The sequence below is a fragment of the Xiphias gladius genome, chromosome 1 (assembly GCF_016859285.1).
Source record: "Xiphias gladius isolate SHS-SW01 ecotype Sanya breed wild chromosome 1, ASM1685928v1, whole genome shotgun sequence".
Classification (NCBI taxonomy): Eukaryota; Metazoa; Chordata; class Actinopteri; order Istiophoriformes; family Xiphiidae; genus Xiphias; species Xiphias gladius.
The window spans coordinates 13101073-13117527 of NC_053400.1; the positions used below are offsets into that span (position 1 = coordinate 13101073).

General features: G+C 39.3%; 1 protein-coding gene across 2 annotated transcripts in view; it reads right to left on the reverse strand.

Moving 5' to 3' along the window:
• The window catches only part of LOC120792664 (transmembrane protein 266-like), a 46778-nt gene that overhangs the window by 8707 nt on the left and 21616 nt on the right, over positions 1-16455 (reverse strand). For both annotated transcript variants that reach the window (XM_040131896.1, XM_040131905.1), the window contains exons 4-7: positions 7803-7957; positions 5620-5693; positions 4079-4135; positions 3455-3593 (exon numbers count right to left, since the gene is read on the reverse strand). In XM_040131896.1, coding sequence (XP_039987830.1) covers positions 3455-3593; positions 4079-4135; positions 5620-5693; positions 7803-7957 — 425 coding nt within the window. The remainder of the gene's footprint in view (positions 1-3454; positions 3594-4078; positions 4136-5619; positions 5694-7802; positions 7958-16455) is intronic.

Consider the following 16455-nt stretch of genomic DNA (forward strand, 5'->3'; position numbering starts at 1 on the left):
AAAGGATACTGAGAGTAAATTTGGATACCTGTTGTCATCACAGTTGGCAGACAATCAGTCCCTCACATCTCTGTCATCACATTTGTCAGTCAGCCACATATCTCATGTGTTGAAGCTGTGCACCCTGATGGGGAGTGTTGCTATGAGCAACATAAAGAGGTGAAACATAATCTGTAATCCTATTCAAATATATCTCCGTAGTTATTGTGGTTGTGTATCTGAACCATTATGAGACTCAACTGCCGGCTGTGCTCCTCGTACCTATTTATAGCTATATTGGCAAACACACATCACAAAAGTGACATCATTTGGGCCCAGTGCAGTCAGAATTCAAACAAGCATGAAAAGCTCAATCAGAGGTTCATTATTTAGCCATACAATGTGCTATAATAATACAGTTGTGGTACTGCATACTGTATTTGTGTCAGTGAGTGTTTGCAAGCATACCGTGTCAATTTTGTTATTGTACTCTTATGTGTGTGTTACAGCATTTCTGACAGCTGCTGGCAGCACATGCATAGCAGTGCAATTCCCACCGTGGCTGATCTCACGACTTCACAGAGGCCAACACGAGGCCCTGCTCCACTCTCTTCTCTCACCCAGAGACAAGTGTTTCGCTGTTCACACAGTTATATGATGCACCAACCGGCAAAACCCATGTTTCCCTGCGTTCTGATTCTGATGTGGAACTATGAGTTTGTCTGTCATCTGACTATGTTAGTTGTGACGTTTTGCATATCACAATCCTAATTACTTACTGATTCCTCTTTTATTTTTATGGCAAATAAAGCTGAATTATAATAGATATATAATAGATAAGGTATAACTATATATATATATATATATATATATATATATATATATATATATATACTGTATATATAACATCACCACGATTTGAAATGAAGCCACAAGTGTAGACTTTCAGCTTTAATTCAAGGAGTTAAACAAGAATATCGCATTAAATGTTAAGGTAAGTTGAGTCAGTGAGTTGGACAGTTGACCGACAATCAGTTTCATGGTCAGGTTTGGCCTGTTCCATCATTATTTAATGTCAAATTAAGCAGTTAAAAGGTCTGGAGCTGATTCCAAGTGTTGAATTTGCTTTTCATAGCTGTTCATGGGAACTCTCAATATGCAGTCCAAAGAGGTGTCGATGCAAATGAAGGAGGGTATTATTAGGCGGAAAAACTAAAAAAAAAATGATCAGACAGAGAGCACAAACTTTAGGAGTGGCCAATTCAACAATTTGGTAAATGCTTGTAAAGAAGGAACAAACTGGCGAGCTCAGCAACACCAAAAGGCCTGAAAACCACAGAAGACAACTATAGTGGATTATCGCAGAATTTTTTCCTTGGTGAAGAAAAACCCCTTCACAGCATCTTGCCAGGTCAAGAACACTTTCGAGGAGGTAGGCGTAACATTGTAAAAGTCTACAATCAAGAGACACCCGCATGAATGTAAATACAGAGGGTTTACCACAAGATGCAAACCACTGGTAACACTGAAGAACAGAAAGGTCAGATTATACTTTGTCAGAAAACATCGAAAAAAACCTGCCCAGCACCGGAGCGAGATGCTTTGGACAGATGAATCCAACATTAACTTGAACCAGAATGATGGGAAGAGAAGAGTATGGAGAAGGAAAGGAACGGTTCATGATCCAAAGCATAACAAATCATCTGTCAGACATGGTGGAGGCAGTGTTATGGCATGGGCATGTATGGCCGCCAATGGAACTGGGTCACAGCTGTTTATTGATGATGTGACTGCTGATAGAAGTAGCAGGATGGATTCTGAGGTGTATAGGGCTAAACTATCTACTCAGATTCAGCCAAATGCTGTAAAACTGATAGGAAGGTGTTTCACAGTACAGATGGATAATGACCCAAAACATACTGTGAAAGCAAACCAAGAGCTTCTCAAGGTAAAGAAATGGATTATTCTTCAATGGCCAAGTCAGTCACCTGACCTCAACTCATGTGAGAATGTTTTTCAATTACTGAAGACAAAACTGAGGGCAGAAAGACCCACAAAGAAGCAGCAACTGAAGGCAGCTGCAGTAAAGGCCTGGCAAAGCATCTCAAGGGATGAAACTCAGCATTTGGTGATGTCCATAGGTTCCAGACCTCAGGCAGTCATTGACTGCAAAGGATTTTCATCCCACCGGGAATAGCAAACCTTTTTACCTAATTCAATGTGCAGCTAGTTGTTTTCAAATACAAGAAAATACAGTGATTCTTTTTGTTGGACCACCTATTTTCTGATTCTGTTTGAGAGGCTGATATTTCCCATCTGAAATATCACACTGCTATGAAATTCAGCTTCGTTTTTCTAGTCCTCAGAAATTTGGATGCAGTTCATGCCTCTGTATATCCACTCCCATCGGTCCAACAAACATTGCCTCTTTGCACGTCAAGCTAATTCTCAATCTCTCTCCTACAATAACCGAGCCAGTCCCTCAGCTGTACATTTATTGGTTTGAGTGAGATTTTTTTTTTTCCTCTGAGGTGTATTGGCGCCTGCCTAACAACGAAACTCAATCACTCACAAAGATCAAACCCAACAGGTCGAGGTGTGCGGGCGGAAAATCACAAGTTCATTCCCTGGAAACCAACACTGCAGCTGCATGTTGAGAAGTTCTCTTCTCCTCCTGCAAGTGTGTTACCAGAGTAAATAAGTGATGTTGAAAGCTGTATTGTATTTATACCTGAAATGATTAATCATGTCTTGATGACGTGTCATTTATAGTTCAATATATTTGATCTTTTAAAACCATTAACTCGTGTATGATTAAGAGTCTAGACCTAAGCCATCATCCTGAAATCAACCAAGAGAGAAACGTCTATTTAGGACCTGTCTGTATGTACAAAAAAAGTATATAATACTGTCTGTCCTCCAGAAAACAGATACACATATTTCCTAAAATGTCAAACTATTGCTTTAAAGGGAAATCTTAGGAAAAACAGAGCGTTAGTCATCCACTGTCTCACTGGACTTGAACAAATTGCACACTGAGTTCCTTTGTGGTCTGTTTGCCACTGATCTTGTATGCAGTCAGAGGCCCATGGCAAGGGTGACCTCCGAACAGATATTGAACCGGTCTGCATTAGCATAGGGGAGAACAACCACTATATTCATTATAGCCTCTCTGAATCTACTTAACCAGCCCCTTACAATCAATACAAGTTGGAATAGCAGAGTAGCAGCAATTTACTCTGAGGGATGATCAATAGCCATATTGCTCTAGAATAGTAAATAATTTGTATAATCATGGCGAGAATGGGGTCATTTGGCTCTTTCAAGGCAGGCTGATTTTTATGCATCTGTGTGATCCTTTTGAGTTAAGAAAGACGGGGTAATTCCTTGAGTTGCTCCACAAAATTAATCGGTCTCAGATACAGGCTACTTAATAACACAACTTTGATGGACAAAAGGTTTTTGAAGGCCTCACCATCAATGATCCTTTTGACCCTCCAGATGCGTAGGGTGATGATGAGGCTGATGGCATCCCAGGGGCTGCTGGGCCCGTTGGCCACCGTAGAGGCCACCATGGGGGCCAGTGACAGCACGATGACAGCACCATCAAACACCTGAGAGCGTCATACACACAGGCACACATACAAAATTAAAATATTTGCAAATGTTGTTGGGTACCATAATCCCCTGCCAGTACCCTGCCCAAGCCTCCAGCTCTTACCTCAACTCTATAGTGGTGTACAGTAGATATGAGGCTACCACCAAAGGTAACAAAATCCGCCTACAAGCACCTTTAAAGCTCATTAGCTAACTTGTTTGTTTACAAAAGAAAAAAAAGATCTGACTCTTCATCTAACTCTTGGCATGGAAGTGAATAAGCATGATGTCCATTTATTACTTTAAGTCTAAATCCTGGAAGAAAAAAAAAAAAAAAAAAAAAAAATATATATATATATATATATATATATATATGTATGTGTGTGTGTGTGTAATATAGGAAGAGGTGGCCGAATTAAAAATAATATCTGACAAAATATCTGCAAAAGATTCAAACCATGACATCAAGATCTGCCAGTAGACACAGAACACCAGCACTCACCTCAACTTTGTTTTCTATGTAGTCCCAGATACCGAGCACAACAATTCTGAAGACAGTCTGAGACAGACAGGAGAGAGATAAATGAAAGCATTAAAATAGATAGGTGAGGGAGTGTGTTGATACATAAAAAAAGCTTCTGTGATATTCTCAGTCTTTTGAGTTGTCATGACATCCAACAACCTTTGTCAAGATGTGTGAACATAGACTGAAAACTGAGATAGAGCCTATGCAGTACAGTTTTCTTCTTTAAATCTCCTTTATTTTCTGAATACTGTAAAATAATAACTATTCAAGAATTCTATATCTGAAACTAGACTCACTAAAAGTAGCCAAAAATAAAGAGTAACCATATTCGATTAATGCAAAATATGTTCCAGATAAAAAGTAGTAAATACATGTAACCATACAATATCCCTCATTTGCCTTTGACACATCACAGAAACATCTCAAATGAGACAAAGAACAGTCCTTTACCTGCCAAAGTATTTATAGCTAATTTAGTTCTGCATAACAATCCTCCTTGATAAATCTATATCTGTAGCAAACCTGTTTCTTGATATTGATCTTTGACCTACAAAGGCACAACACTTGTAATCTGATCGCCTATCAAATTCTATATTGCGCTCTGTAATGCTGCTGGTTATGGGACTCTTTGTTGAGCAGGAACATTGATTTACACTCCAATTAGCATGGGGTGTCATGTACAAGCGGTCCTGCTAATCCATCATCTTGAGCACATGTTGGACGACAGTGCCTGGTGTCAAATGAGAAGTGAAGGGGCTCTGCCTACATGTTTGAATTCCGTCCCTGATTGGTGCGGAGGGACTGCCTGGTGATAATTCACATCTATATAACACCATTCCCAGATGATTCCTCTTCTATGATGTCAGTGTTTGGATGGATCATATCACTCTAGCCCCATCCCCACTGCTCATTAAGATCAGCTGTAATTATTGCTCCTGCTGGCTCACTGGTAATTAATGTTTGGTTTAGGGCATTGGGGCTGAGGCTGTCAGGGTAATTGGTTTGCACTGGAGTGCAGGCCTGTGGGCCAAATTCTCCCCTCTCCATTTTGTTTTTCACAATTCCAGACTCAAGATAAGACATTATTTTGTCAAACAATGGCTCAAATTTTTATTAAGACTAATTACAATTATGTTTCAAATGATAGACATTTTTCCAGCCATCCAGGCTTGAGGTAGCATTTCTCAAGCTAAAGCTAAATCCTGACTCTAGTTCCCTTAGGCCTGTACCTGGATTGCAATGCTGGAGACACAACATAATCTACAGTGAAAGAAAGTTTAGTTAGGTTTAATTCAATCATGCATTAAAAAGAATTTCAACGTGGCAGTTCAAAAATCAGGGGCCTTGTGCCCCTGAAGTACTATGGTGACCATATAACGCCAGACAAGAAAAAAGGAAAACAACAGAATGACAAGGGACATTTTTATTAATAATTTATTAATTAATTTTATTAACTATTATTTTTATCTTGTGGTACCAGAAATAAGGTTCTATGGACCCCTATACACACATCGTACCTCTGAAAAGAAGAGTGAAAGGATGATGAGGCTGATCCAGTGGATAATGCTGGCAAATTGGAAAGCATTGGAAACTGTTGAGAGAAGAAACAGGGCAAATGTTAAGTTGCAAAGTTTTAAAGAGGAGCACACAAGAATCAATCCAAGAAATCGAGGTGTTCATATATCTCTGAGGTGAACCTGCAAATGAATTTAGATTTTAAAAATAAATTCAAAATTACTAACAGTTTTTTAGCCTCTGTGGGTTAGGGTACCGGTCCTGTCATTCAGTGGAAATACAGTATAATTCTTTATATCGTGTATTTAAGGAGTAGCCGAAGGAAAAATTTTCCCTGCCTGAATTAATTTTGAACTTTCACCAATATCACTGCTCTTACTGCTCCTCTTCTTAACACTCTGTCCATCCGCATTTTTAGGTCTTTCCGTATCTCAGAGTCCATCCATCAATCCAAAGTGCCAACCTGTATTTACCCATGCGCCACTAATCTCTCTCACTCTGACTCCCACCTTATTGCCCACTCCTCTACTTGTCTTGCAGGACTGGCAGCGGACAAAGCACTAGATTACAACAGATCTGAAGTGACTAGAGTCCCGCAGTCCCCGCAGCGAGACTCAGGTATCATCAGAGCTGGACACTGGCCAGTAATCGATGGGGACATGTGCCTGCTGCCATAGACAAGAGACTCGGTTCATTATCAACTCTCTCCATCACTCTCCATCACAACCATTTACCATCCAGCTCCTTCAGCTTCTCCTCGTCAGCAGTGATGGAAAGAGTGGACACTGAATGCATACACATGACTGTGGCAGCACACAAGGCCAGTGGTGGAAGAAGTACTCAAATCCGTTACTTAAGTATAAGTAATAATACAACGATGTAAAAAAAAATACTCCATTACAAGTAAAGTTCCTTCATTCAAAACCCAACTTAAGTTAAAGAACGGAAGCTTTATCACAAAAATACATTTAAAGAATCAAAAGTAATAGCACTGGTTCCGCAGTAAAATGGCTCCTGTGACTGATGTATTATTATAGTCGACATTATTTGATTGTTAAGACTAGCCGGTCAAGGTAGCACTAGTTTATCTATTTTAAACGTCAGGTCATTTTGTACTGTGGTTTCAAACCTCCAAAGGGTCACAGGATAAATCGCCACAATCACCACTAAATCGTCATTATATCATTAATGGGGTAGGAATAAGACATTTTTCCTACAAAAATTTGCACTAATTTTCTCTGATCTTTTTTTTTTTTTGCAAAATATTGCATACTTTTAACTCTTTGGACTTCGAACAGTTATTTAAATAAAATAAATAAAACCATCTCAGAAGTTTTGAGGGGACGATTCTCTTTGGTTGAGCCACTAAGAACTCAGACACGTGAAATAAGACAAGGGACACTGAGTAGACACTGCTCTTTTCTTAGAGGTCACAAGCAAAAAAGGTTGGGAACCCCTAGTTTAATATTTAACAATGTATTGTGTTTTATAAGGTTATAATATTTATAGTTTTTCTATTTAAAAAAATCTAATCTTAGAGTAATTTGTAACTATAGTTGTAAAATAAATGTAATGGAGTAAAAATTACAATATTTCCCTCTGAATTGTAGTAAAGTATGATTAAGAAATACTCAAGTAAAGTGCAACTACCTTGTTGGCACAAGGGAATAAAGCAAACTGTACAAGGACTGATATATATATATATTTTTTTTCTTTCTTTTTTAAAAACATACACACACAGCTGAGATTTGAAACCAACAACTTCTCACTGTGAGGTGCCGTGCCTTATATCTCAATATGTTGACCATGACAAGGTATAACCTCTAAACTTTGTATCTTTATCATGGGTTTAGGAATGTACCAGTGTAGATTTACAGTAAATGAGAATAACAATAATGAAGAAGTCTCTTACTTTGACCCTGTCAACTTGTAGATCACTGTGCCGGAATAGCACCAGTCGAGTTAGTAAAAGATTTAGTTTAATGCATGAGGACACTACAACATGCAACACCCCACTGCTCAAGTGGAGCTGCTGCTGTGTGTTAGACTGGATGCCTCCCAGGTGTTCTACAAGCATCACACAGTGTATTGCTGGAGAAGGATATGCATACGCAGCAAACATCTCTTTGATAAAAATAAAGTTTAAAATAGGAGAAATCAATAAGCAGCCATGCACACTGATTACATTGTAGGAGTTTGGTGTCTATGAGCAGCTCCAAAGACAGGAAAAGCACCACCAGGATAACACAGGCCACCAGGATACAGTTGAAGCCAGCGCTGAGCAGGCAGACCTGCCACAGGGCCACTCGACGACCGCAACACGGCTTCAGCCAGTTGGACCTAAGGAAAGTGAACACACAGAATGAGGTGGGGTATATAAAATGGATTTGTATTTGTATGTGTGCTTTTATTGCAATTCCCTTAAAATTCATAACACACAAAAGAAAAAAGGTACTACATGTCACAAAAGTAAGATTAAACTTACTTAGAAAAACTCAATAATTCAGATTAGTTTTTCAACATAACTCTAAACAAGACAATAATTCGACCTTTAAACTTCATATATTCGTACTTTCTGATAGCTTCAAATTAAAATGTGCTGTTTGAGATCAATGTATTGCCTTTAAACAAGAAAACACTAGGGCTAATAAACTAAGAGGTACAGAACTGCCGTGGGTCCCTTGAATGAATAATAATATCACTTGTCTAAGTCCATTGTTGAGTGAAACGCTGAGCAGTGTTTGGATCACTTGATCTGGATATTCGAACTCCCTGACGTGGCCAACAGAGGGTGGTAGTTTACACCTATGAAATGTGATGTCTGTTAAAATCCAAGCAAAGTTTGGTGGTGATGGCAAGAGCAAAAGGGTAAGTGTAGTCAGAGACAGCATTGACAGAGACAGGGACACTGAAGCTCTGTGAACTAGTGACTTGACCATCAGCTGTGGGTGTGACTGGAATACTGATGGACTCCTTTTTACATGGCAATGAAGGGAGTCACTGTAGAGGATGCTGCTTAGAAGGAAGGATTTCATGTTCAGCAAGATCAGTGGTCTGAGACACCAGTGAAAGTGCGAGATATAACCAAAAATTCTAATTAAATTCACTTACATATCAATCTGAGAATTGTTTGTTTATCTGTGGAATAAGTATTTTCAGTTAAATAAGCACATTATTTAGAAAGTCAATCTTCTTCCTTTAACTCACTTAAGATGCATCTTAATTAAGAGAAAATAGTAGGTGAATAGTTTTAAGACTGCAAAAACAAATGCTTCATCTTGCCAGGCAGTGTAACATAATCCAGCATTTAGGCCATTAAAGGGTTTGGCAAGATGGCTCAATGCTATTTGAAATAGTGGACTGGTCTTACAGACCAGCTACTACACGGGCTGACAGCAGGAGCTGAGAGAAACAATGTCTCTCACCAACTCTCCAGCTGGAGTGGAAAGTTGGCTCTGCCCACTACTTTTCCCTTCTCCCCATGCACTGGCATGGAGGAGACAGACATTGGCAGAGCGTTTCCCTCCTCTGATCATGTCTTCATTCCTTGGCGTGGCGCTAACACGAGCTGCAACCGTGGCAAAATGGCTCCATTTCCACTGTGGCTGCAAAACTGATTATGCTGCACTCATCATGGAAGAATTTGAATATTTTATCTGTTTTGACACCAGTTATAGCCTATTAAACCACATCAATTTCTCACTTTGAAACTGTTGGATGAAGATAACTCCTATCCCTGAAATTAGTCGAAAACCGCATTTGAATGGAAAAGAATACTGGAAAGAAACAAATTAAGCCCCAATAAAAGTCCTGCAGATTTTAAGGATTGATGAAATATCTCAGTTACCTTCCCCTGCAAATCTTTTAGGAAAGTATATGCTCTGAGATCATATGGGTTCGAGGTTTTCTTGGCTGGCTCCCTTTATAAGCACATGACTAGAAAACAAACCTAGAGCATTGATTCGGGGCCGTGTTAAAACCAATCCTAGGGGGAGACTTTTTCACGTGTCACCTCCTCATTTCTGACATATTTGCTCCTGCTCAGTCACTGGAAGAGGCCACACATGTTTCTTTTATTTCACATGTGTGGCTCTTTGGCTATTTGATCAAGGAGAAATGGTCACATAACCTGTACAACAGTTATTCACAGTTGAAAAAAACCGAAGTAAATATGAAAAAAATACTCATGAGAACATGAGCATAGTTCTTCTGACTGGGCCTATGTGCTTAAGATTCTTTTATCATTTAAAAGAAAAAAAAAAAATACCATTTTAGGCATGGAGTCTGAATGAGTGTTGGGCTAAAATGGCTACCATAACCCGACCGATACTGAAGACACAGTATATCACTGAATAATAAACTGCAGAAGATCAGAATGGAAACATTTTTGTAAGATTCTCCGTATGATTTTCTCCGGAGCCTCAGTAAAACATTTATATCGTAATAAGGGAAATGTTTTCAGCAGCTGTCAAGATGAGCACTCCACCCTCCCATTGGTTTCTCAGAAGAAAGTATTTGTTCAAGGCTGGCATGGTCAGAGCCACAATTCTGTAAACAGCGCAAGGCTAATCTAATAAAGGCGTAATCATGCTGATAGCAATCATCTTCTTGGCTTTGGGTGGGGTGGCACAAGTGTGCGAGCTCCAGATGGTGTAGAATCTGCTCCACCAGAGTCTTGGCGAGACTCTGCGGATGCCAGGTATCGTGCCATCCTGTGTACCAGCCTACATGCCAGGACACCTGGGCATCTTGTCTACGAGAAGCAAAATATCGGTCTACTTTATATTTTATTTTATTTACTTATTTAATGCCACTGATATGAGTAACCTTAAACCAGTGTAAGTGTCTGTGAGTTATCTCAAATAGTTAAAATATTTGAACTCAAGTTACACTTGAGGTCTGATACAAAGTAGAAAAGTGACACACTGATGAGATGTTCTTTTATATTTAAAGGTGGTATATGTAGGTTTTCTTTCCCGCCGAACATGGTTTCTTGTCAGGAGCGGGTGGTGGTGATAATGGTTGCTTGCCAAGAGCCTCAGCCAGTTTAAAAGAGGTTAGAGTACCCCGTCTGGCCCGCGCTACTTCTTCATCCTCTCATGCTGAACTGATGGCAGACTGGACGCTACAGTGACTCACTATTGCAAAGTGGTATTATGAGACGGGATGGGCCGGGGCTAGCTAGTTAGCATGCTAACTTCGGTAGAAGAAAAGAAGTGATAGAAGCAAAACAAGAGTTAACACTGGCGTTGCTTTCCACTGCTGGAAACAGCTCTTGGCGAGTAAGGAATAAAGTTTGATGCCGTATAAATAACAAATGAAATGACTATTCAACAGAAATTTACACATTGTCAATATTCATCTCAACAGTTCATCTGTGGCAGGTAATTTATCATGCATGCCAATCACACCCCACGGCATATGTCACCAAACTTAAAGGAGCGAGAATTTAAGCAAACACAAGCTGCTACATTACATCCTTGATTTCCTCCAAGAAAATAAGGAAGATTTTATTGTTCAAACACAAAGACAATCTAGCCGTGAGAAAATCGACAAAATAATCATTGTGGGCAACAGTGTGTGAGCACTGAATATATTATTTCACATATGCAATAAAAGGACTGGGAGACCTAAAACATCCAAGTTTTTGTTATTGGGACTTTTAAAAAAGAACACAATTTATTGGTTCATCATTTAAAAAGGGAGTGAGTGAATGATCTCCTCCAGCTTTTCATTTAAATATTCACTGACTGCCACTGATCTGTTCCTCCAGCGTAATTGGAAGTTTCAGCCTTGCTGAAGGCCACCTTGACAATAGTGGTTGAATGTGAGGAGAGTTACTCATTCACCCTCTCCACTCCCATTTTCCATGAGACTCTGGGGATTTCCACCAGGCAACGTCTAGTAATAACCTTCTCTAACCTTTTCATATTTGTGGCTACTCTCAACAGTACACAGCATACAGTAGAGTTTCATTTATCCAATATCCCTCCTTTACATTTCATCGTTTGAACATAATTAAAGGAATATTCAATATTGTGAGAATATATTCTAAAAATAGCTAATCAGAAATGGTAGGGTCTTGTTGAGTCAGGTAATGCAAGTAAGACTGCAGGGCAGTTTTGGATTTTTTTCTTCTTCACACAGACAATGTGCTCTGGTAATTCCATGCCTTTGAGTCATCCAAACATTTCACTGGTTCAAACGATTTGCGTTTCCAGAGGTTATGGTTTAGCAAACTTCCACCATATGATTAGATAGTCCATCAAAGTGCATCCTGTATCAAATGATTTCACGCTTCATTCAACTGCTGCAGGGGAGAAAAAAATAAGAGAAATTTACCACACCAATGAAACTCCTTGGGCGGGAGTAGTCAAAAGAAGTGGTTAAAGTGAAATTCTCTACTCACAAACTTTATAAGGGTTCGGTATCATCAGGCTTTAATAGCTCCAGGTATCATGTCATAGTGCAGCCAATCATAGTGAACACCAGTGAACACAGCCCTCAAAGGGACCCCTACAGTAGAGCCACAGCTATGATTTTAGGTACACTGAGGTCTAGAGTCAAGGTTCATAAGCAGTACTGTTAGGCTGTTACTTAGCTACAGCTCTGCCCACAAACAAACTACTAAAACAAACTCAAATGCCTTTTTATGTCTTTCAGTACAGTTTGAAAGTAATGAATATGGGTTTAAAAATTAGCCTAGCTTATTTCGATTAAGTAGCATCTCCACTGAAATACAGGTAAACACACATTTAAAATGCTTTGAAGATAAACAGTTGGACTAAATATATTGAGCATTGTCATCTGTTTATTTATAAAGACATTATTTCCACTAATAACTAAGGAAACTTCCAGTTTACATGTATCCACAACCATGATCCACACGATTTTTTACTTTGTATAGTCAAAAAAATTGTTAACACTAGACTAACAAGTGCAAAGCATTACAACAACAGTGAAAGAATAGTGCAGATTTTTTTATCTTACCATTGGACAGAACCAGGCTGGCTGTTTCCCCCAGTTTCCAGTCTTTATGCTAAGCTAAGCCAATAGACTGCTGGTGATATCTTCATATTTAGGATATCAACAGATAGTGGTGTAGACCTTCTCATCTAAATCTTGGCAAGAAATCAATTAAGTGTATTTACTATTCCTTTAAATCTTGGGGTGTGTCCTTACTACTGAGTGGAGCATAACCAACCTAGTTAAAAGGGAAAACAGTACAATGCCCCCCGAAACATTCCCTTTAAGCACAACATCTAGTATCATTGCCTTGCTTGTTCATATTGCATATTAAGGTAGCATCCTGGCCATGATTAGCTCTATCATCTGAGAATATTAAAATGAGTCAGCAGGCAATAAATCTGTGTGTTACAATCTGCCCAGCATCAATAACATCCACCTTCTTTTTACAGGTGTATTGCACCACACAAGCCAATGCATCACACATGCTCACACACAGAGATGAATAAGTGATGTGAGTTCACAGGCAGTGTGAAGCTTTGATTCATGAGACAAATAGGCTAAATTCAGTAAATGTGTGTGTCCTTACTTCATGTCATGCCAAAACTAGCCCAGCCCAGAGGGGACGCAGTCAGACACTGCTGGTGACACATGCAGTATATTAATGAGTCTTATTAAAGCAAGAGAACAGTAACAAATGTTGTTTCTCTGACCCACTCGGCCCTGACGGCCTGACAGAACCACCTGGCCCAAGTCACTATTAGACAAGCACATACAGTGGACAAGGTCACCTCACAAACTGGTTGTTTTCAAACTTGTTTTGGCTCCATGGATTTTCACATTGACGTTTTTCACAACCTAATACTGCTTTACCACATGAGATTGTGAGACTTTTTGTTCTTTCTTCACTTGCTCTCCCTTCCTTTTTTGCTGTCTTTATCTCACCTGTTTTCTCACTTTCTCTGTCCACCCACTTCTCTCTCTCTAAATTCTTACTGCGAGCAGTGTGTGTTGAGCAGGCTCATATAGCTGTCAGTGTTTCCCACTGCTGGGGAGATTGAGTGGAGCTGGACAGGGAAACAGAGGAGGGAGATTAAATCAGGGAAAGTAATCGATACCAGCATGCCGAGTGAGCCACCAAACAGTGGGACTGTCAGACTCACAGCACCTGATGGTCTCATCAGATAAAGTTCTCCACTGGAGTTGAGGGAGCAATATTGCTTAAACATTTATTCATCCAATAGACAGCAATAGAGAACATGTCCTTACAATTTCTACTTCTCTAAGCTTTTTTATTTAACCTTGCCTCTTATCCATACTACATCCATATTATTAATTATGTTTAGTAATAATAAATGTGTTCATTTCAATTACCTTGAGAAAAGGCGAATGTTCAGTTGATGCATGTTTTTAATTTTTAAGACCCTCTTCTTACTGAAGGAAGTATTACGAATATTTTTTCAAGCTAAATAACAGTCTGCTGATGGCAAATTCAGCCTCACCTGACAAATATGGCAAAGCAGACACCAGACAGACGGCATCCTATCCTCCCCTAGAAACAAATGTGTCTCCAGCAGGCTCCACATTTCAACAACCAGTGCACACACTCACAAACACACACTCACACACACAATGCCTCATGCTAAAGCAAGCGTGGAAAAGGGGGAGTACCAAATAAGCCTAAAATACATGCTGAGTTTCCCTGATGCTGTCAGATTGCAGGTAATTAATTTTACATTTGAAAGATTCCCCATTACCAATGCCTGTGCACCATTGATCACAACACATCAGCAGGGAAGAGGCAAGCCCCAAAACTCCTGCAGCAATTTAATTGGAAACACAACCAGAGGAATATATGACTGACTTCAGTGTCAAGACATAAATCTCCGAGGTAGGTGACTGACGTCTGGTCAAGGATAGGTTAGCTTTTTTTTTTTTTTTAAACTTTGACTCTGGCAATAGCTAAAAAGAAATACTACAAGTGAATTATTAGCATAGTATTTGCCTTCTTACATCAACAATATTGTCAGGTAAGCAAATTATTTATTCAAATAGTTAATTTGTTTATACGTGGCAGTTACATAACAACTTCTTATTCTCATTCTAAGTCATGCCAGCAACGACGGCTGATACTGTACTAACCATTACTATAGCTGGGTACATAACAATTAGCATCATCATTACTGTCTGTAAAGTGATATAAAGCTTAACTGTAGCTATTGTCAGTCTGGATCCAGAGCTTTAATAGCCTGATCAAAATCCTGTTAAAACACAAGTGTAATGTACAGTTTACAAAGCACATTTCCGACATGAATGGGAAAATCCGGTATTGACACCCACCCTGCAGAGGTCGGGCCAGAGGGCCAGAGGGCCAGGGGGCCAGGGGTGCCAAGAACCATAACCAGGGCACAGCCCCATATATTCATATCATTTTATAGGAGAACATTTGAAGTTTATTATTTGGGCAATAATTCCTTACACTCAAAAACTATTTGACTATTAATGATAATAATGTACAGTTTATTACTGCCAGGAACCACAGCCTTAAATTCGACCTCTTAACACATTTTTCATAATTTTCCAAATGCGCCTGCCTCTTTGAATCTGTAAGTACATATACATATATAAATACACTTTCCCATTCAAGTGAATAGATAGATAGATAGATAGATAGATAGATAGATATAGTTGTGGTTATAGTACTTATTTTGTGCTGCTTCCCACAGCATTAACGCAAAGCATAGAGAAGTGAGTGCTAATGGCCAAAATAGCTTCAAACTTGATGGTAAAGGGCATCACATTTGATGTTACATACATACGAGAAAGTTGGGATTTAGATTATATTTAACATGTGGCTAGAGGCTTAAGTTTACTGTGAGCAACTCATGTGCACACTATGAAAAGGGGAAACTAGTGCTCAGCTTTTCTTCGCAGTCCTGTGGGAGTGCTGGGCAAACACTAATGTGTATGTCACAAGGGGACAGGGAGGTCAATGTGTGTGTGTGTTTGTGAGTGCCTGCATGGGTGTATTGTGTATTCTGTGTGTTTATATTGTACGCGTGCATTCACATGTGCAAAGCCAGTCAGAGCCAGCCTGGATCGATATACTCTTCCTATAGACTGCAGTAAGTTATGGATCTCGGCTGAGGTGACTGAACTGAGTAAATATAAAAGCCATTCTGGAGCTCAATTAAGACGCAGCAAAATAAAAAAAACAGCATCTTGACTGCATGGGCAAGAAAGACTAATGAGACCGTGCATGGTGCTTTCAAAACAAGACATTCAAATATTCCTTAGTGAACAGAGCAAAATGAATACAGGCTTCATGTCTTCTCTAGCAGCTGCTTGGTCAGTGTTTTACTCTAGCAATGCTGTAATCCATTGCCTTTCTGAGATCTATTATACTTTCACCAGTAGTAATGTAAATTCCAGTACAAATCTATTTGCCATTTCATAACAACATCTTTATTTTAAAAAAAACGAAAATCTGTCAATGCCTTTGTAGGACTTCCTTTATGATATCCTGTGTGACTATAGTGTGTTAGGACAGAGCGACCAAACATACAGTATAATCCAGGTGCATCAAATCACTTCATCCTGCTCAAGATATAGATCAAACAAATCACCAATAACCACTTCCTAGAGGTGGCTAATAATAGTGTCAACAGCAGATTATTTTGAGATGGCATGTCATAATTTCTGGGAAGAACATTTTGTTGTGTATCTCAGTTTCTGAATTTTTTTTGGTCACAAATTAAATGCAGTTGAACCCCACTGTCTCGGGCAGCTGGCAAACATTTCAAACCCTTCTAGCTAAACTATCTAGACAGAGGTATCTTTTGTATGTATTTGTGGACAAACTGACTTTTTAT